Genomic DNA, 22,216 nt, shown 5'->3' on the forward strand with positions numbered 1-22,216 from the left:
GCTGGTGCCATGTACGATGGCCCAAGGAGACGCACTGGAGACCAGACGCACTGGAGACCTCCGTGTGCCTTCCCCAGATGTAGAAGCACACACTCCCTGTGTGCTTCTACAGCTGCATTGCTTGCTGTTTGACGTTTCAGGCTGGGTTTCTGTACAGCACATCGATTGATATAAAAAGGGCTTTCTAAATAAATTTGATTGATGATATGAGTTAATTTCTATGCCACGTTTTTTGTAGTTTTACTTTAGTGCCTTATTGCAAACAGGATCCATGTTTTGGAAAATTTGTATTCTGTACAGGCTTCCTTCTTTTGACTCTGTCATTTAGGTTAGTATTGTGGAATAGCAACAATGTCGTTGATCCATATAATGTATTAGCATAGCCTATGTGTTGGCTATGACATGCTGTGGCTGTGGTTTGAGTGTCTTATTGCCAATTGATCCACATATTTAATTATATTGATTGTGTTCCCCATACTCTATATAATATACAGTTGAAGTCAGAAGTTTACATACACCTTAGCCAAATACATTTAAACTCAGTTTTTCACAATTCCTGACATTTTAATCCTTGAAAAAATCCCCTGTCTTAGGTCAGTTAGGATCACCCCTTTATTTTAAGAATGTGAAATGTCAGAAAAATATTAGAGATTTATTTTTAGCTTTTATTTCTTTCATCACATTCCCAAGGGGTCAGAAGTTTACAAACACTCGATTAGTATTTGGTAGCATTACCTTTAAATTGTTTAACTTGGGTCAAACGTTTCGGGTAGCCTTCCACAAGCTTCCCACAATAATTTGGGTGAATTTTGGCCCATTCCTCCTGACCGAGCTGATGTGTCTGTGTCAGGTTTGTAGGCCTCCTTGCTCACACACACTTCTTCATGCCTTGAGATGTTGCTTCAATATATCCACATAATGCCATCTATTTTGTGATGTGCACAAGTCCCTCCTGCAGCCAAGCACCCCCACAACATGATGCTGCCACTCCGTGCTTCACAGTTGGGATGGTATTCTTCGGCTTGCATAACAATAGTCATTATGGTCAAACAGTTCTCTATTTTTGTTTCATCAGACCAGAGGACATTTCTCCAAAAAGTACCATCTTTGTCTCAATGTGCAGTTACAAACCGTAGTCTGGCTTTTTTATGGCGGTTTTGAAGCAGTGGCTTCTTCCTTGCTGAGTGGCCTTTCAGGTTATGTCGATATAGGACACGTTTTACTGTGGATATAGATATCTTTGTACCCTTTTCCTCTAGCATCTTCACAAGGTCCTTTGCTGTTGTTCTGGGATTGATTTGCACTTTTCACACCAAAGTACGTTCATCTCTAGGAGACAGAACGCGTCTCCTTCCTGAGCGGTATGATGGTTGCGTGGTCCCGGGGTGTTTATACTTGCATACTATTGTTTGTACAGATGAACGTGGTACCTTCAGGAACTTGGACATTTCTCCCAAGGATGAACCAGACCTGTGGAGGTCTACAATGTTTTTTCTTATGTCTTGGCTGATTTCATTTGATTTTCCCATGATGTCAAGGAAAGAGGCTCTGAGTTTGAACATCGCCCTTGAAATACATCCACAGGTACACCTCCAATTGACTCAAATGATGTAATTTAGCCTATCAGAAGCTTCTAAAGCCATTACATAATTTTCTGGAATTTTCCAAGCTGTTTAATGGAACAGTCAACTTAGTATATGTAAACTTCTGACCCACTGGAATTGTGATACAGTGAATTCTAAGTGAAATAATCTGTATGTTAACAATTGTTGGAAAAATTACTTGTGTCATGCACAAAGTAGATGTCCTAACCGACTTGCCAAAACTATTGTTTGTTAACTTGAAATATTTAGCCATTGATAATATTCTTGGATTAAATAATATATGAATGTAAACCAAGACCATTCTTTGTCATGCCAGGGGTCTCAGCAGGGTCACACAACCAGGGAAGACCAGTCTGTGACAGAGATGAGGTGAATTTTTGCATATACAACACTTTATTTTCTCTGTGCAGCAAACAATGGACAAGCCAGACGCTATTTTAAGGCGGTCAGACAAACCTCCAAAGTTGATTTGGAGGCGTTTCCCGATGACACAAAACATGTTAAACAAAAACATGTGAGGAAGACCTGGTAGAAGCTATTGAGGAAGATGAATTGATACAGATATGTTTGAATGCCAAGTCATGTTCATATCTTCAGACATACATTTCTGCAGTTTAAGACCACCCAAAGAATGTTCTACATGCCAGTGAAACTGAATTACATACACTCATTCCTCTAATGGAAGTGGAAAACACAAAAGGGGAAATATTTGCATATGTTATGGTCTTGTGAAGGCTGGCTGAGTTGTGGCAAAGAGTATGTTATTTTATCTCAGCAGATGGACAGATTCTCCCTTCTCCCTGTTTTATTTGCTTGGAAATGTTGATACTGGAGACTTATCTGAAGAAATGCATTGCCATTAATTGGAAGGTTGGTTATCCTCCCATAATGTCAAGTTATGTATCACTAGCTTTGATTTATTTCCAGATGAAGGGTATACTGGGTGTAGTGTATTAGCGACACCTAGTAGTGCAATACCAGCGGGGCACTATGAGGCACGCGAGTAAAGGATGGGAGCCCAGGCTTGGGGTATGCAGTTGGATGGGTTTCTGGGACCAGAAATAAAGTACAGGTAAATGATTCCCGTGAGTCTGAGTCAAGTCGATACATTACACTGGGAAACTTTCATAAGGTCCGGATGCCTTAAATGGAATACAGTACGACTAGAGGAGTCTGTATTGAAAACATGCCCACATCAGGGGAGATACCTATTTAGGCAATCCCTAGCTGGTGGACTGCTCAGTCCTGGCCTTGTGGGTCTGCCATCCTGTGGGTTGTCACTCTGGCCTTGGCCTAACACATCCTAAAACCAATAACGAATGTTTCACTAAGATCCGAAAGCTGAGTGGGGTGTGTTGGGTTGGGGCGCTGCAGGGTGGTGGACCCCTAGGGACAGGTCGGGGCAACCCAGCTATATTGTGTGCAAGTAAAAAGAGCTCTACAGTACTATTAGGCCTATGAGATAAATTATATGGACAATTTGCTGTTTCTGTGTGTTAATGTATATTTGAGGTGTATGTATGTTTTTTTGTGTGTTTTTTGTTTCCAAACCTATCCCTTTGGAACAAAAAAGGTTTAAGGTGGGAACTGGGAAGGAACTTGTGTTCCGGGTGGGGGTCGGGTGTGCAGGCGGCTCGGGCTGGCTGGTCTAGCTGGAATTTGATATAGAGGATGTCTTAATAAAGACAATCAAAAGTATTTGTATTTTTTCCAGAGTTTATCATTTGTTAGGCTATTGGTACAACAAAATGTGTATTGTTGAATTACCTTTGATCTAGTTCAGTCTTATTAATCACTTAAACGTATTTACTAATGATCTCTTACCTAGCTAGATTTTTGCTTACTTTTTGTTCTGAATAGAGACGGCATATTGGATTGTGTAAAAAATACAGGAAATGAGCTTTAGTTGGCCAAAAAACCTCTGGGGGAGGATGCCAAGACCCTCCACCAGGTTATGTCCCCCTTACTTCTAAAACCAAAGTGGGCCCCGGACTAGATTATATGTGTTGAAAAGTAGTTTTTTCTCAGACTGGGTAATTCTTAACACAATTTCTGATATATTACATGACATAACTGGTTTTATTTCCAATTAGACTGCTTTGGATTTCTTCCTGACCACAATGGCTGCCAATTTCATACCATTCTGAAACATTGAACATTTATGACATAGCATAGCACCTCTTGTCATTTCAGTGGTAAGTACATTATTACTGGTGTGCCCTAAGGTCCAAACCATTTTGCAGTGGTATTTTGACTAATCACACTATGTAGACCACAGTCACAGTAGTCCCCTGGAATTGCACTGTGCCATGAAACACAGTGATGTGTGAACATCTGAACTGTTATTGATATTCAGCATTGATATTTTAAAGATATCACAAGATGGGTTTCTCATTACTGAAAAAAACATGGCATGCTCTCCACAAACCCCTCATTAATTCACAAAAAAATATATGCTCTCCCAGATCAAAGCACAATAATACGTTTGTTTGTCTGGTGTGGGTAGATTTTTCATAAATCCAATTTTGAAAAACCTAAATCCAGTTACTTGATGCATTGCGATGGATGAGTTCAATTTGAGACCTCAAACATCTCTTCTAGAGATTACGGTAAAATAATATTAGACCCTCCTCCACTGAGTTCATGAATGTGCAAAGCTCCTCTTCGCTCTCTATCATCTGCAGCATAATGCAACAGAGCAGTAACGACAAAATGTAAACTCTAGGCGTTATTGCCAATTCACAGACATGAAAGAGGAATCTTGTGCTCCTCCAAATCATTAGAACAATTTCCCACGATGAGAATTCACTGCAAAGTTGTTGTGATCACTGTCTGTTTAGGAGTTTTTCTACTTTTGTACTTTTTGGGGGGGAATGCTGCAGACGATCCGCCTTTGAAAGAAGTTGCGGAGGATTACTATTTTCCAACGTCCTCTGGGCTTGGAAACATTGTTGCATCGAAGTTAACAAAAAAGCCTCTCGATGAACTTCACATTCTACAGAAACAACCACTCACGGACCGAAAAGAAGCGAAAGTAGTCAGAGGAGGCAATGCGATCGCAAAGCGGTAAGCAATTCTCGGATCATTGCTTGTTGATGTGATTTATTGGCTTTTTCTCCACGCCTATTTTTTTCCTTCAACCTTTTGGCACGCATTAAAAGACGTAAAATGTCTCAAAAGTCATTTCTGCACTTTTAATCTACGGATTGCATTACTATCTGTTTACCGATATGGTTTATTTTTCGTTTGTTCCTTTTGGAAGTTATGGAATGAGTCCACACGTATCCTTTCCCTCTTCATTCAGGAGACGTGCTCCCCCATCGAAAACATACATGGGCTCAAATCTCAATTCAAGGACGTTGCCAACAAACAATGGCTTTATCTGTCACGAGAGGACCAAACATGCAATTGTCATTCAAATCGTATTTTTATTATCACATGTATTTCTCTTAATGACCGATCGATGTATTGATTGGATTTATTGCAGAGGTATTTGCACGCAGTCTCTCACCTATTCAGTGAGTTGTGTGCATATTTGATCGCATGATGAGCTCAAATAATTGTTTGTACACCAGTTTAAGAAAAAGGCTCGAGTGTAAAAATAATTGTGGAGTTTATTTTAAGTCCTGTGGTTAACGGGTTTAAAGGTCACCTTGAGAGGTCTTCAATATGGTGTATAAATGAGTCCAAGGAGACCCACTGATTACACCGCTGGGGACTGACGAGCATACATTTACATATCTTATAGAATTACTTGCATCCAGGACCTATGCCTTTATTGGGCAGCAGGTAGCCTAGTGGTTAGAGCTGCAAGCTCGAATCCCCGAGCTGACAAGGTAAAAATCTGTCTTTCTGCCCCTGAACAAGGCAGTTAACAGACTGATCCTAGGCCGTCAATGAAAATAATATTTGTTCTTTTAACTGACTTGCCTAGTTAAATAAAGGCAAAAGAAGTATTTGTCCCTTCAAAGTAAACAAGCACTTCTAGACATATAAATTAACAAAAATATAAAGGCAACATGTTGGTCCCATGTTTCATGAGTTGAAATAAAGGATCCCAGAAATGTTCCATAAGTACAAAAAAAGTATTTCTCTCATTTTGGCCACACATTTGTTTAAATCCCTATTAGTGAGCGTTTCTCCTTTGCCAAGAGAATTCATCCACCTGACGGGTGTGACATGTCAAGAAACTGATTAAACGGCATGATAATTACACAGATGCTCCTTGTGCCGAGGACAATAAAAGGTCATTCTTAAATGTGCAGTTCTGTCACACAACGCCACAGATAAAGTTGAGGGCGGGTGCAATTAGCATGCTCACTGCAGGAATCTCCAGCAGAGCTGTTGCCAGAGTTGAATGTTAATTGATCTACCATAGGCCACCTCCAACGTCGTTTTAGAGCATCTGGCAGTACGTCCTACCGGCCTCACAACCGCAGACCACGTGTAACCGCGCCAGCCCACGACCTCCACATCCGGCTTCTTCACCAACGGGATCGTCTGAGACCAGCCACCTGGACAGCTGATGAAACTGTGGGTTTGCACAACCAAAGAATTTCTGCATAAACTCTCTTTGAACCTCATTTGCGTCCTCGTCTTGACCTGACTGCAGTTTGGTGTTGTAACCTACTTCAGTCGGCAAATGCTCACCTCTGATGACCACTGGCACGCTGGAGAAGTGTGCTCTTCACAGATGAATCCCCGGTTTTGCATCGTGTGGGCGAGTGGTTTGCTGTTGTGAACAGAGTGCCCCATGGTTGTGTTGGGGTTATGGTATGGGCAAGTTACGGACAACGAACACAATTGCATTTTATCGATGAGAATTTGAATGCCCAGCGATACCGTGACGAGATCCTGAGGCCTATTGCCATGCCGTTCATCCGCCGCCATCACCTCATGTTTAAGCATGATAATACACGTCTCCATGTCGCAAGGATCTGTACACAATTCCTGGAAGCTGAAAATGTCCCAGTTCTTCCATGGCCTGCATGCTCACCAGACATGTCACCCATTGAGCCTGTTTGGGATGCTCTGGATCGACGTGTACGCAGCATGTTCCAGTTCCCGCAAATATCCAGCAACCTCACACAGCCATTAGGAGTGGGACAAAATCCCACAGGACACAATCGACAGCCTGTTCAACTCTATGTGAAGGAGATGTCGCGTTGCATGAGGTAAATAGTGGCCACACACTGGTTTTCTGATCCATTCCCTTACCTTAAGGTATCTGTGACCAACTGATGCATATCTGTATTCCCATTGAAATATGAAATCCATAGATTAGGGCCCAATAAATGTATTTCAATTGACAGATTTTTCTTATGAACTGCAACTCAGTAAAATCTTTGAAATTGTTGCGTTTTATATTTTTTTGTTCAGTGTAGATGACCTCAACTACTGGTCAAAACAATATGTCATCCCATGCTCTCACCCCCTCTTTCCTGTGCCTTCCGGATAATAACCAGGCAATGGTTTGTCGTCTTTCACCATTTCAGCCCAGGGGTGGAAACATTTAGTCTTCTATTATATTTGTCCTCTCTCAGGCTATCACGGATATGATCATATAATCCAGATTTGATAGTCTAAAGGTGGTACTTTCTGTTGTAAAGCTTGCTTTCACCAACACCAGCGTTTCCCAGACTCGGTGCATGTTTTGTTTTTTGCCTTAACACTACACAGCTGATTCAAATGATCAAAGCTTGATGATTAGTTGATTATTTTAAATCAGCTGTGTAGTGTTTGGGCAAAAACCAAAACGTGCACCCCTTGGGGTCTCGAGAACCGAGTTCGGGAAATGCTGCCCTGCACTGTCCTGTTTGATCAGTGAACTGGTTGGAAGCGTCTATATAGCATTTAGACTGGACCATAGTGTCCTAGCGTGTGGGTGTGGTCACTACGTGTGCCCTCTACTGATAAGAGAAATGGGGTGATGGAGGAAATTGACTGAAGCAGGTTTCACAAACCATAAGTCTCTGGAAGAAAAAAAAAGACATCTGCCTTAGCTTTAGGCCCTTGACCATTGGTTCTGGTGAAAGAGAGGGATAGAATTGCCATAAGATATGTTGTTTTGGTTACTCTTCCCTGCTCATCATTGTTTGTGGAATTTCCCCACATAGTTCTCAGTCAAGTGAAAATTGTACATATATGATACTGTCGTCACAACAAACACTTTCCTTCATCGTCTGGAATATTGTAAAATGTGTGTGCCCTGACCCTAACAAGGTATTCATTCTATTGCGGTGACATTAGTAAAGCTAATTGGCATCTTGGATGACTAAAGACTGCTCTCTCTGTCTGCAGGTCTTGAAACCTCCCTGCTTACCAAAGCATCCTGGCGAGGTTTTAAGGGACATCTTATGTGGGCCTTTTCAAGGGGGGGGGGAGCTATTGTTTTTTTGCAAGAGAGTGAGCAAATGAAGGAGAAAGAGGGAGAAAGTACCTCCCGGGAGTTATGGGCAGAGGCTGGCGTTGAGTAACTTGGAAAATCTGTTTATCAGAATACACGTGGCAAGGGCTGATGATTCACTGAAAGAGAATGTAACTTTATTCAAATCCGTTATGCACGGGGAGGACTTTCATATTCAGAAAGGAAAGCAAGCACATTTTTGTTATTTTTTTCCAAAACCTCTGGTGAAATTCCCTTCTCACAGCCTTCATCCAAGCAAGCCTTCAGCTCATTGTAGTAGTGGGTTGTGTCTGATTCTGAATAGTGTAAGTCAATTTTGATAGATTTGTTGAACAAGGTAAGCTGTATTGTCACTGCTGTTTTTTTCAAGGTTCAGGATTTAAAAGATTGTTGCAGTGCAAGCCCAAGGCCTCATAGACACAGTACTCTCTGTTGTCAATAATTAGTTCTTGTTGTATCCCCTCAGAGCTAGTCTGAGTTTGTCCAAATGTTTCCAGATGGGTGGAATATACAGTACCAGTCAAAAGTTTGGACACGCCTACTCATTCCAGGGTTCTTCTTTATTTTGACTATTTTCTTCATTGTAGAGCATCAGTGAAGATGGCAAAAGTATGAAATAACACATGGAATCATGTAGTAACCAAAAGTGTTTCTTCAGAGTAGCCACCCTTTGCCTTGATGACAGCTTTGCACACTGTTGGCGTTCTCTCAACCAGCTTCAGGAGGTAGTCACCTGGAATGCATTTCAATTAACAGGGGTGCCTTGTTAAAAGTTAATTTGTGGAATTTATTTCCTCCTTAATGCATTTGAGCCAATCAGTTGTGTTGTGAAAAGATTAGGGGTGGTATACAGAAGATAGCTCTATTTGGTAAAAGACCATGTCCAATTTATGGCAAGAACTGCACAAATAAGTGAAATGACAGTCCATCATTACTTTAAGACATGAAGGTCAGTCAATCTGGAAAATTTCATAATCTTTGACAGTTTCTTCAAGTATAGTTGTAAAAACCATCAAGCGCTATGATGAAACTGACTCTCACGAGCACCACCACAGGAGAGGAAGACCCAGAGTTACCTCTGCTGCTGAGGATAAGTTATTTCAAGTTAACTGCAGCTCAGATTGCAGCCCAAATAAAATGCTTCAGAGTTCAAGTAACAAACACATCTCAACATCATCTGTTCAGAGGAGACTGCATGAATCAGGCCTTCATGGACGATTTGCTGCAAAGAAACCACTACTAAAGGACACCAATTAGAAGAAGAGACTTGCTTGGGCCAAGGAACATGAGCAATGGACAGTAAACCGGTGTAAATTTGACCTTTGATCTGAGGAGTCTATATTTTAGGTTTTTGGTTCCAAACGCCATGTCTTTATGAGACGCAGAGTAGGTGAATGGATGATCTCTGCATGTGTGGTTCCCACTGTGAAACATGGAGGAGGATGTGTGATGGTGTGGGAGTGCTTTGCTGGTGACACTGTCAGTGATTTATTTAGAATTCAAGGCACACTTAGCCATGCTGATTACCACAGCACTCTGCAGCGATACCCCATCCCACCTGGTTTGTGCTTAGTGGGACTTTGGACAATGACCCAAACACACCTCCAGACTGTGTAAGGGATATTTGACCAAGAAGGAGAGTGATGGAGTGCTGCATCAGATGACCTGGCCTCTATAATCACCCAACCTCAACCCAATTGAGATGGTTTGGGAGGAGTTGAACCGCAGCGTGAAGAAAAAGCAGCCAACAAGTGCTCAGTATATGTGGGAACTCCTTCAAGAAGTTTGTAAAAGCATTCCAGGTGAAGCTGGTTGAGAGAATGCCAAGAGTGTGCAAAGTTGTCGAGGCAAAGGGTGGCTACTTTTAAGAATCTAAAATATATAGTTTGATTTGTTTCACACTTTTTGGTTACTACATGATTCCATATGTGTTATTTCAAAGCTTTGATGTCTTCACTATTATTCTACATTGTAATGAATAGAACGAATCAAATAAAATCCTTTAACTTTTGACTGGTACTGTCATTCTAACACTCAGACTACCTCACATAAGCAGCATGTGCTTCTTAATGGGGCTTTGCTGGGTCTGTGTTCACAACATTCATTTTACTGGTCCAGGCCAGATATAAACTCAGCAAAACAATAAGCGTCCCTTTTTCAGGACCCTGACTTTCAAAGCTAATTCGTAAAAATCCAAATAACTTTATAGAGCTTCATTGTAAAGGGTTTAAACACTGTTTCCCATGCTTGTTCAATGAACCATAAACAATTAATGAACATGCACCTGTGGAACGGTCGTTAAGACACTAACAGCTTAAATAATGACTGTCCACAAAAGGCTGAGAGAGGCTGGACTGAGGGCTTGTAGGCCTGTTGTAAGGCAGGTCCTCACCGGACACCACCGGCAACAACGTTGTGCCTATGGGCACAAACCCACCGTTGCTGGACCAAACAGGACTGGCAAAAAGTGCTATTTTTTATTTTACCTTTATTTAACTAGGCAAGTCCGTTAAGAACAAATTCTTATTTTCAATGACGGCCTAGGAACAGTAGGTTAACTGCCTTGTTCAGCCTACATGCTACACTAGCCAAGTTAGGCGAAAGTATTCTGCCCCCTTGAACTTTGCGACCTTTTGCCACATTTCATGCTTCAAACATAAAGATATAAAACTTTATTTTTTTGTGAAGAATCAACAACAAGTGGGACACAATCATGAAGTGGAACAACATTTATTGGATATTTCAAACTTTTAACAAATCAAAAACTGAAAAATTGGGCGTGCAAAATTATTCAGCCCCCTTAAGTTAATACTTTGTAGCGCCACCTTCTGCTGCGATTACAGCTGTAAGCCGCTTGGGCAATGTCTATCAGTTTTGCACATCGAGAGACTGAAATTTTTTCCCATTCCTCCTTGCAAAACAGCTCGAGCTCAGTGAGGTTGGATGGAGAGCATTTGTGAACAGCAGTTTTCAGTTCTTTCCACAGATTCTCGATTGGATTCAGGTCTGGACTTTGACTTGGCCATTCTAACACCTGGATATGTTTATTTTTGAACCATTCCATTGTAGATTTTGCTTTATGTTTTGGATCATTGTCTTGTTGGAAGACAAATCTCCGTCCCAGTCTCAGGTCTTTTGCAGACTCCATTCTTCCAGAATGGTCCTGTATTTGGCTCCATCCATCTTCCCATCAATTTTAACCATCTTCCCTGTCCCTGCTGAAGAAAAGCAGGCCCAAACCATGATGCTGCCACCACCATGTTTGACAGTGGGTATGGTGTGTTCAGGGTGATGAGCTGTGTTGCTTTTACGACAAACATAGCGTTTTGCATTGTTGCCAAAAAGTTCAATTTTGGTTTCATCTGACCAGAGCACCTTCTTCCACATGTTTGGTGTGTCTCCCAGGTGGCTTGTGGCAAACTTTAAACAACACTTTTTATGGATATCTTTAAGAAATGGCTTTCTTCTTGCCACTCTTCCATGAAGGCCAGATTTGTGCAATATACGACTGATTGTTGTCCTATGGACAGAGTCTCCCACCTCAGCTTTAGATCTCTGCAGTTCATCCAGAGTGATCTTGGCTACATCTCTGATCAGTCTTCTCCTTGTATGAGCTGAAAGTTTAGAGGGACGGCCAGGTCTTGGTAGATTTGATACTCCTTCCATTTCAATATTATCGCTTGCACAGTGCTCCTTGGGATGTTTAAAGCTTGGGAAATCTTTTTGTATCCAAATCCGGCTTTAAACTCCTTCACAACAGTATCTCGGACCTGCCTGGTGTGTTCCTTGTTCTTCATGATGCTCTCTGCGCTTTTAACGACCTCAGACTATCACAGTGCAAGTGCATTTATACGGAGACTTGATTACACACAGGTGGATTGTATTTATCATCATTAGTCATTTAGGTCAACATTGGATCATTCAGAGATCCTCACTGAACTTCTGGAGAGAGTTTGCTGCACTGAAAGTAAAGGGGCTGAATAATTTTGCACGCCCAATTTTTCAGTTTTTGATTTGTTAAAAAATATTGTAGTATCCAATAAATGTCGTTCCACTTCATGATTGTGTCCCACTTGTTGTTGATTCTTCACAAAAAAATAGTTTTATATCTTTGTTTGAAGCCTGAAATGTGGCAAAAGGTCGCAAAGTTCAAGGGGGCCGAATACTTTCGCAAGGCACTGTATAGCTGTCGTCTATATTAGCCACAACTTACCGTTCTTTGTGCAGCTTCAAATGTCGAACAAAGTTGTAAATTGTTGCGTCTCCGTCTAATTTTCTTCCCGCATGTTTTGCAAGTTGCAATCCGTTTTTTGTTGATACAGCGTTGTCTTTATATCCGAAAATAATAATTCTGGGTATCATCTTTCCAAGGGCTCCATCTGAATTCACCCGAATACTTTCCTCTGCACTGCCACGTACAACTTTTTCCTCAACTGGTACAATTTGATTGGCTGCTGTCCGATTCAATCTGTAATCCGTTAAATGAAGAGTTGATGCGCTGCACACTTTTTTTAATAGCATCATTTTTAATATTTGGGCTTGGGGAGGGTATGAAGTCAGTCAAAAGGCTCAAGTCCAAGTTAAATCACGAGTCATTGGTGTTAAAGTCGAGTTGCAAGTAATCATATTTGTGACTCGAGTCCAAGTCATGTGACTGGAGTCCACACCTCTGCCAGATCCTGACTGTTACTTTTGATTTTGACCCCCGCCCACCCCCTTGTTCAGGGACACATTATTCAATTTCTGTTAGTCACATGTCTGTGGAACTTGTTCAGTTTGTGTCTTAGTTGTTGAATCTTGTTATGTTAATTCAAATATTTCCACATGTTAAGTTTGTTGAAAACAAACGCAGTTGGCAGTGAGAGGACGTTTCTTTTTGTTGCTGAGTTTAGTATGCATCATAGAACAACACATTTTAGGGTTAGGTTGCAGGTTAAAAGAGAATATGCCTCTTCCTCAGTATTACATTCCCCCTTACTAATATTGTGCACAGTACATGCTCAGAAACATGAATTGTTCTTGAAAGAGCCATCAAAGCCTAGACTAGAGGACAGGTTTCTCTTGAGCCCTGCCATCAATCATAATCTGTGTTGCATGATTGTCTCTCAGCCATGCAGAAAACGAAGTGTCACGCTTGGAGACTATGCCTGCAACCCACCTTTCCAAAATCCTTTCACAACTGATAGACAAAGGATGCTTTGTTCTAAAGGAGGATTTTTTGTGGCCATGAGTTTGCATTCTTCCTTTGCTCATGTTAATGCCTCCATTTACAGGTGTTATATTAAAAAAACACCCAGCCCATACAGTATATACAAAGTGCAGCTCTGAGTATCTCGGTCTAGTTCTACATTGAGCTATAAAAATTATATATTTTTCAGACTTCATATTCAACTCTGCTGAATCCATTTGAGTTTAATGGCAGTCTCTGCTGCTGTGCAGAGAGAATGATTTTGAAATCCGATATTGAAACTTGAGCACTAGAACCAAGCCCAGTGGATATATACAGACCTACAGTACAAGGGGAGGGAGTTCTGCTCACTCATGAACACTCTTCAGGGACGTCTTAACGAAGGCCTTGGATATGGACGTGCTGGTTAAGCTGTCTGTCAGTAGAAACAGTGTGATGATGTGCTGTCTGGAATGTATGTGTCTCAGGCATATCCTGTCATGTTCCTGCCGTGCCTCTTAAAGAAAGCTGTAGATGTGTTCTCACGGCGTTGCCGTTGATTTGTCCTTGATGAAGTAGCAGCCTTGCTTTGGAGCGACATGGCTCTGCTGTTCGGATGTTATTAGATGAGGCTTCTGTAAACTGAGAGTCTTTAGCCTTGTTGCCCCTGTGTGTGTTCCCTTGTATCAGACAGAGGAGTGACATGGGACTGGGCAGGCTCTCATCGAAGCGCGCCCGAGCTGAAGAAGTCATGCACCTGGCCGTGGTGGCCTGCGGGAACCGCCTGGACGAGACGCTTACCATGGTCAAGTCGGCCCTTCTCTTCAGCATCAAGAGGATCAAGTTCCACATCTTTGCAGAGGACCCCTTGGCCTCTCAGTTTGAAAAGAAGGTATGTACCCTCAGGCAGGCACTAGAGTACATGATCTAGGCTTTAGGTACGGTATGTTTCTGGAAAAGGAAAACATTAAATCTCAAAATATAGGCCTTATTGAATATTTTCAGAGACTCATGGTTCTCATGTATATCTTGGTTGCTGCTCAGGAATATACTACATTAACTACCAGATCTGAGCTTGTTTAAAAAAATATATATAAAAAACATGTAAGCTTTTTGAACTCCCTCTTGCTTCAACATCTTACAGGCTTCAGACCCTTTTATCTCAAGACCGATCCTGTCACTCAGACATTTGTCTCACTGCATTACTCATGCAACATTTCAGTCATCTTTACTTTGTTTATTCATGAGCCAAGCTTTACAAAGTCAATGTGTTGGGCTACTGTGTAGCTGTAAATCTAAAGGTATACATACTGGTAAATGAAAACAGCATGCATGCGTGAGGCTACATGCCCTTTGAGTGTTTATTGGGTATGGTCTGTGAAGCATGTGAACCTCCCCTTTTATAATTGGCTCCATGCTAGCCAGGAAGTTGAGTTAGTTAAACCCTAAAATCAGTAGCATATGTGCAGGAGATGGAACATTCCATGTCTGGCCTGCCTGCGCTGGTCAAAAAGGAGGTAGAAGAAAAGGGGTGGAAAGGGGTTCAGGCCTCGATCTATTTCTCCTAGTCGAACAGAAACCCGGCCAGCTCCGCCCACTGATCTTTGTTTTGGGGCCAAATTATTTAATAATGCTGACGATTATGGAGGGCTTCAGAATCTAACGGAGCAGAAAATCGTAGGCCTCTCTGTGTGACAGCAGTGTTTACTTTGAGGGGGTAACCCTCAGGCTTGGACAGAATGGGCTTCAAATCGGCTACCTCTTGTTTAGGTTAGTTTCACTGGGTTAGGCGTAGTTGTAGCAACAGCTGGCAGCATTATGGTCAATGTACAACACCACTGCACTTACTGTAAAGACATGACTTCATTGGTTTACAAAGACTTCCTTCGATGTGTACAGTGCCTTTGGAAAGTATTCAGACCCTTTGAATTTTTCCACATTTTGTTAGGTTACAGGCGTATTAAATAGTCCCCTCCCCCCGCCACCTAATCAATCTAAACAGAATACCCCATAATGACAAAGCAAAAGCAGGTATAGACATTTTTGCTCATAAAAAAATTAAGAAATGTAAAAAATATTTACATAAGTATTCAGATGCTTTACTCAGTACTTTGTTGAAGCACCTTTGGCAGCGATTACGGTCTCCAGACGTCTTGGGTATGACGCTACAAGCTTGGCACACCTGTATTTGGGGAGTTTCTCCCATTCTTCTCTGCAGTGAGCTTGTGGGTTTTACTGACTGATCACAGGCTACCAAGTAGCCAATGGCGACGTTGAAGGAGCTTCAGGCCTTTATGACAAAGACTAGTCAATGTGTGCATGTGACCACAATATCACAAGCACTCCACAAATCTGGTGTCTATGGGAGGGTGGCAAGAAAAAAAAAACCCTCCTCAAAAAAAGCCACATTAAGTCTCATTTAAGCTTTGCCAAACAGCACATTGTAGATTGAGGCCAAGTGGCAAAAAGTGCTGTGGTCAGATGAGACCAAAATTAAACTTTTTGGCCTTAACGCAAAACGATATGTCTGGTGAAAACCCAATAAATCTTTCCACCCAAAGAACACCATGCCTACAGTAAAGCACAGTGGTGGTACCATCCTGTTGTGGGGATGTTTCTCTTCAGCGGGGACTGGAGCACTTGTCAGGATAGAAGGGAAAGTGGAAAATACCGACAGATTCTTGAGAACCTGCAGCCCTCTCCCAGGAAGTTGAAAATGGGAAGATGGTTCACGTTTCAACATGCCAATGACCCAAAGAACACTGCCAAAGCAACCGTACAGTGGCTGAAGGACAGAAGGTGAATGTCCTTGAGTGGCCTAGTCAGAGCCCCGACCTAAATTCAGTTGAGAATCTGTGGAATGACTTGAGTGCAGTCCATGAGCGGTCACCATGCAATTTGACTGAGCTTGAACAATTCTGCAAGGAAGAATGGGCAAATACTGCACAGTCTAGGTGAGCAGAGTTCAAGTCGTATTCACAGAGACTCATGGCTGTAATTCAAGCAAAAGGTGGTTCCACCAAGTATTAACTCAGGGGTGTTCACTTATCCAAATAGGGTATTTTACTGTTTTTCATTTTCAGATTTTTTTTCTCCCACTTGCATGTTGTGGGTTACTGTAAGGCTGTAGGCAACAAAAGGTGAACATTTTGAAAGTGGGTGGTGACTTTCTATACCCACTGTAAATAAGGTATGTTTTTTTTATTTGTAATACATTTGCAAAAATGTCAAACTGTTTTCGCTTTGTCATTTATGGGGTATTGTGTGCAGATTGCTGAGGATTATGATCATTTTTAAAATCCATTTTAGAATTAGGCTGTAACATAACAATGTGGAAAAAGTCAAGGGGTCTGAAGACTTTCTGAAGGCACCCGTATGTAGACTTGAACACTCAGGAGTGTATCGTGTCAGAATAAGGAATATTTCCATTTGGTCTTTCAGTGATCTCTCTCCCATACACCTTGACTCAACCTTTCGAGTTGCAGTTTTGTTACTTTGGAAGTTAGATATGCAATGATAAAGGAGACACCCTGTGATGTCTGTGCTACCTCTAACAGATGATGATGGTGTCTTGTAACGTTGTAGTTTCTCTTTCAGCTGAGCCAGTGGGCCCGTGCTATCTCCAACAAGTTCCAGTACAGTATCTACCCAATCACGTTCTCTGTGGGGAATGCAGAGGAATGGAAAAAGCTGTTCAAGCCCTGCGCTGCCCAGAGGCTGTTTCTCCCTGTAAGGCTACAGCACATTTTCTCTCACCTCTCTGTGTACTATATTGTATTTATCAAACATATACACTGATTTAAACTGATATAGATATATATTAATCAGCAAATGTGTTTAAATAATTGTCCAGGTTATCTGTTTCCTATTTCTGTTCCACTCAGGGCTGCATTCTGACCCCAATGCATTTTCTATTAGGTACATAGGATGAGCTTAGTTTACGCAAGCATACGAGTGATATACCCAGAGAATAATGGTGTATCCTTTTATTTTGGGATTTTTACTTGTATTACATTTGTTAATAATCAATTACCTTAGCATGGTAATATATATGGATTTATTCATACCCATTGACCTTTACACAACACATTGCTTTATGTTCGTACACATTGCATTACACCATTGTAAAACGTGGTAAGTAATCCATGACTGCAGTTTGATTGCTTGGCGGATGATTCTCCACAAACCACATACTTTGCAGGTGCCAAGTGATATTTGATTCTCATCAGGAACAGATTGCTTTGTGATTGCTCTCTTCCCTCAAGCCATTGTCGGTTTTTAGATGGCACATACTGTATGTATGTATAAAGGTCTGTCACTGGAATAGGAAAAAATGTGGTATTCTGATTGTAACTTACACATGATTGTCGTGACAACAGGTGATCCTGAAGGATGTGGACTCTCTGCTCTACGTGGATACAGATGTGCTGTTCCTCAGGCCCATGGATGATATGTGGAGTTTCCTCAAGGCCTTCAACACCACCCAGCTTGCTGCTATGGCCCCAGAACATGAGATCCCCAAGATTGGCTGGTACAGCCGCTTCGCACGCCACCCCTTCTATGGGGTCACCGGGGTCAACTCTGGAGTCATGCTGATGAACCTAACAAGGATCCGAAGAACTTTGTTCAAAGTAAGGATCATCAATCAATCAACATTTTGGTCATATTCCCTGTCCCGTGTCACTCACTACTGAGCATTTCTGCCCTGTTGTCCACCTCTGAGTTAAATCTCTAAGGAGAGTAGTTGTATCATTCAATCATCTGTCTGAAGCCAGCCAGCTTAAGATATGGCACTTATTGGCACTCCGTCTCAACAGTTGGGAGTGCTCAATGTAGCGTAAGGCAATGATTTAAGGCTCTGTGAGTGCCACACTAACATTAGAGCAGTGCTTCAGCACACTCAAGTTCAAATTGGCATTTCCCTGCATCCAAGAAAGGTCATTACAAATTGTAACTTGGGGAATACTTGGCTAAAACTCTAAATTTTCTCCTTTCAAATCGGGCATTTCTGTTGTGTAAGATGTGTAGCTGCTACTTGGGTTGTGGAGTAAACCAGTCCTTGTTCCTACTCCAGAACAGCATGATACCCAGTGGCCTGTCATGGGAGGACCTCCTCCACCCACTCTACCAGAAGTACAAGAACCACATCACTTGGGGCGACCAAGACCTCCTCAACATTATCTTCCACTACAACCCAGGTACACTCTACCACACCACGAATACGAAAATGAAATGGCATATCATTTCACTGCCATTCATGTTGACAGCAAGAGCTGTACTTAGGCTTGCATCAATTTATAATGTTTCCCCAAAACATGATTCCAAGGGTGGTTGCATAAATGTCATCTTGTATGGAATTCAATACAATTCCTTCAGGCAGGTGTCGTTATTGGTTTTCCTGCTCTAATACAACCACAATAAAGAACTCTCCTGAATGAGGTCAATGCTGTGGAACTAAACAAGCCTGCGGCTGCAGCAGATTCAGTCACAAGTACCAAGTGTTCCAAGCCTTAAGTAGACTTGGCAGGAGCATTATTTGTCTGACAACATGAATGGAACCTGTCTGCTAAACAAGCACATCCCTAGCAGCATCCCCAAATACATATATATATTTTTAAAGGGCCATGTGGAGGGAGCAGCCAGTCACTGTGAACGATCTGCATCCAACATGGAAAGTCTTTAGTCTCTGGCATGTGTCTGATCTTTCTCCTTTTATGTCTGCCCGTAACCTGGTCTCAGAGCATTTAGTATTATTCTGTACGTAAATCCGAGACACTCCATTTAGTGTGATGTGTTACGTTTCATATGGTTCTATCAGATGGTTACTTAAGGCAAAAACGAAAGTGGGGTGGATGGATGGGGTGAGTTTGAATCTCATCACGGACAACTTTAGTATTTTAGCTAATTATCAACTACTTTTGAGCAACTTTGAAACTACTTAGCTAACCCTTCCCCTAACTTTAACCATTTTAGCTAACTCTTCACCTAGGTTAAAGGGGAAGAGTTAAGGCTAACTCCTAAACTTAACCCTAACCCATCTAGCAACACAATGGTTGCGAGTTCAAATCTCATCACTGACAACTTTAGCATTTTAGCAACTAACTACTTTTTAGCTACTTTGCAACTACTTAGCTAACCCTAACTTTAACCCTTCACGTAACCTTAACCTCGCAGCTTCACTAACATTGGCAAGCTAGTTAACGTTAGCCACCTAGTTAGAATTAGTAACATGTTTGGCAAATTCAACATATTGTACAGTTAGCAAATTTGTAACATAATACGAAATGTAATTCTTAACATATATGAAATAGGTGATGGACATCCACAAATTAATACATACTATACAAACATCATACTCAATGGAGTGTCCCGGGTTTTACTTACAGAATAATACGAAATGCTCAGAGACTAGGTTGCTGCCCTTGTTTCTGATTGAGGGGGATTCTCCGTTGGTGTTTTTCTCTCTTCCCAAGCCAAGATTTAATGCATTTTTCAAAGGACTAGAATCATTTTAGTTGTGAAGCAAGCCATTTGATAATTGACATGTTTTAGGAACAGCAAAACATGAGTTCTGAACGATTATCATTGTAGGTTGAAGTCATTTGTTTTTTTCCTAAATGCTGTCTTTGGTACTAATCAGTTTATTTATTTTTTCAATACTGGTGTCACAGTATACACTATGGTAAGTTTTGAGACATTGAAGAGATCTGATGTAACAGACATGTAATGGTATGTTCCTGTGTTTGCAGAGTCTCTGTACACCTTCCCATGCCAGTGGAACTACAGGCCTGATCACTGCATGTATGGGAGCAACTGTAAAGGAGCGGAACAGGAAGGCGTGTCCATTCTCCACGGGAACCGAGGAGTGTACCATGATGACAAGCAGCCAGCCTTTAAAGTAGTGTATGATGCAATACATGAGGTAAGAATAATCTATTCATTTGAGTGGATTGTTTCACTAAAAACTGCACGTTTCTTTACTAGATTACCGGTTACATCCTCTGGGACAAAGGCAACAAAATATGAAGGGGGAGGATCTCAGAAAATGATCAACCTTGGTATTAAATCCTTCTGTCCTTTTCTCCTTGGAAATGCTGTGGAAATGTTAACATAAGGAAATCATTGTCTCACCGCAACATCAGCCCCCTCTGCTGTCCATAGATACGCCTTTTATTAACCAGACAATTTGATTCATATCCATCCTCTTCTACTGTACCTACTGTAAGCCACTGGCACAGTTGATTTAGAAGAGGTATGATAAGCTACCACTACTGGTGTCTAACCCTTAGGCCTGCAATGATTCTGTTTTACAGTACCCATTTGAGGACAACATGTTCCAGTCGCTGTTCTATCCCCTCCAGACCAAGTTTCTGGACACGGTCAACACCCTGTGTGGTCGGATTCCCCAGGTGTTTCTCAAACAGGTAGAGAAGACCATGAGGACCGTGTACGAGAAGAAAGTGGTCCGTCATGTGAAGCCGCCACCTAAATAACTAAAGGAAACTGGATGGAGGGAGTTGTTTCTGACTATGGGAATCTTTCTGTGGAAGATGTGCAATGTCAGGAGTCCCCAGTCCAGACTGCCATATTATGACTGAACTAGTGTGGAAACTGATTGATGGAATCAGAATGCGTTGCACACCACAGTGGATCACAAATGACATTCCATTTGATTGGAATGGATCATGATGATCATGTAGGACAGGCATTCAGTGCTGGTCAATGATGCCGTGTGTGGGGTAAGCTTGCCTTATCACCCACTTAATTGTTTTTACAGAAACTGATTTACAGGTAAAAATGTGATTGGCTTCAAAATGTGTTTAATACCTTTTTTTTTTTAAGTACAATGCTTTCTTCAGGTCGGGATTAAGTCCTGGTGGAGAGAATTAAGTGGGAATTTAAAAAATGGCAGAGGTAATTTTGTTTCTCTTAATGTGCATGAAAGCGTCTGTCGTAACACCTTTATATCTGAGGCTTCTGGAAATGGTTTGAAATGTTCCTACTCTGCCTGGAGGTCTGCGCCTAACTGATCCTTTTCTGTCAAACAAAGCTAATGGGTTTTTGCTTAACCAGAGCTTTCTGTCAAAGACAAAAATCACTTGCATATCTGTACATGTGGGAATGAGTGGATGTGATTCAACTTGTCCAGTTCTCCAAATGCCAACGACAGTATCATGAACATATCATACACACTAGAAATTGACCATTCAGATTTTGTATTAGAAGATGTATTAGGTAAATGCCTTATTGCAGGGGCAGGCAACCCTGTTCCTGGCGAGCTGCAGGCACTTCATGTTTTTGCTTTAGCTGACCTGGAAGACGAGGTGTGTTGAATTTATGCAATCGCCGAAGTGATCAGTTCGGTCAGGTGTGGTGCCTTAGTTGGAACAAAAATCCTGCAGTACTCCAAGAACAGGGTTGACTGCCCTATGGCATTGCTGTAATAGTTTGCCGTGTGCAAATAGAACAGGGCATGCATACCATTAGTCCTCGACTCAATTGTCAAAGCATTGCAAATCCCTATGAAAAAGCAGTGTAGTTGTCGCAGATCAAAACTACCAAAGTGCTAGTGCTTATAGTCAGACAGTATTTTCAAAACTATGTGCCATGTGAATTAATAAATGCTCTTAAAATGTTTTCATTTTGTTTCTGCAAGAAAAGGACAGTAAACTTAATGAAAGTGTCTTGCTATAAAGTCATACTATCAGTGAGTGATACAGTATGTGGACTCTGGGATTTATAATGTGACGTTCGTGTAGCCTATACTCCATCAGTTGTCGTGTGTGTTTACCGGCAATCATTTAAACTGGAAACTCAAGATGGTTGTATTTATACATGCTTATGTTTACTCTTTTTCCAGAATAAAGAAAATGCCAGCAGTTCTGTGTCTATATTAGTGGAACATGAGACATAAACAGCCTTGCAGCTATAGATTCCAGACATTTGAAATAAAACATGCAGGGGACACTCAGTGGTTTGTCAGATGTATGCCCACCCTGAAGTACATGACGTGGAGAAAGCAAGGCAAGGCAATTGGAG

The 22,216-nt window shown here is 41.5% G+C and overlaps 1 protein-coding gene across 3 annotated transcripts; it reads left to right on the forward strand.

Annotated features, from left to right (window-relative positions):
• The first annotated feature begins 4,272 nt into the window (after positions 1 to 4,272).
• On the forward strand, positions 4,273 to 22,056 carry LOC135542165 (glucoside xylosyltransferase 2-like). Of its 3 annotated transcripts, XM_064968893.1 has the most exons (8): positions 4,273 to 4,670; positions 13,868 to 14,069; positions 16,763 to 16,906; positions 17,557 to 17,808; positions 18,252 to 18,375; positions 19,927 to 20,075; positions 20,162 to 20,235; positions 20,491 to 20,576. In XM_064968893.1, exons 1-7 carry the CDS (start codon positions 4,402 to 4,404, stop codon positions 20,201 to 20,203), a joined length of 1,182 nt encoding a protein of 393 aa, XP_064824965.1. In that variant the 5' UTR covers positions 4,273 to 4,401; the 3' UTR covers positions 20,204 to 20,235; positions 20,491 to 20,576. The 3 variants fall into 3 exon arrangements, with proteins under 3 accessions (XP_064824965.1, XP_064824963.1, XP_064824964.1); XM_064968891.1 differs by lacking the exon at positions 20,162 to 20,235 and having other exon boundaries at positions 19,927 to 20,099; positions 20,491 to 22,056; XM_064968892.1 differs by lacking the exon at positions 20,162 to 20,235 and having other exon boundaries at positions 16,775 to 16,906; positions 19,927 to 20,099; positions 20,491 to 22,056.
• Positions 22,057 to 22,216: the final 160 nt, after the last annotated feature.

Source organism: Oncorhynchus masou, chromosome 6 (genome assembly GCF_036934945.1).
Source record: "Oncorhynchus masou masou isolate Uvic2021 chromosome 6, UVic_Omas_1.1, whole genome shotgun sequence".
In the NCBI taxonomy this organism is placed as follows: domain Eukaryota; kingdom Metazoa; phylum Chordata; class Actinopteri; order Salmoniformes; family Salmonidae; genus Oncorhynchus; species Oncorhynchus masou.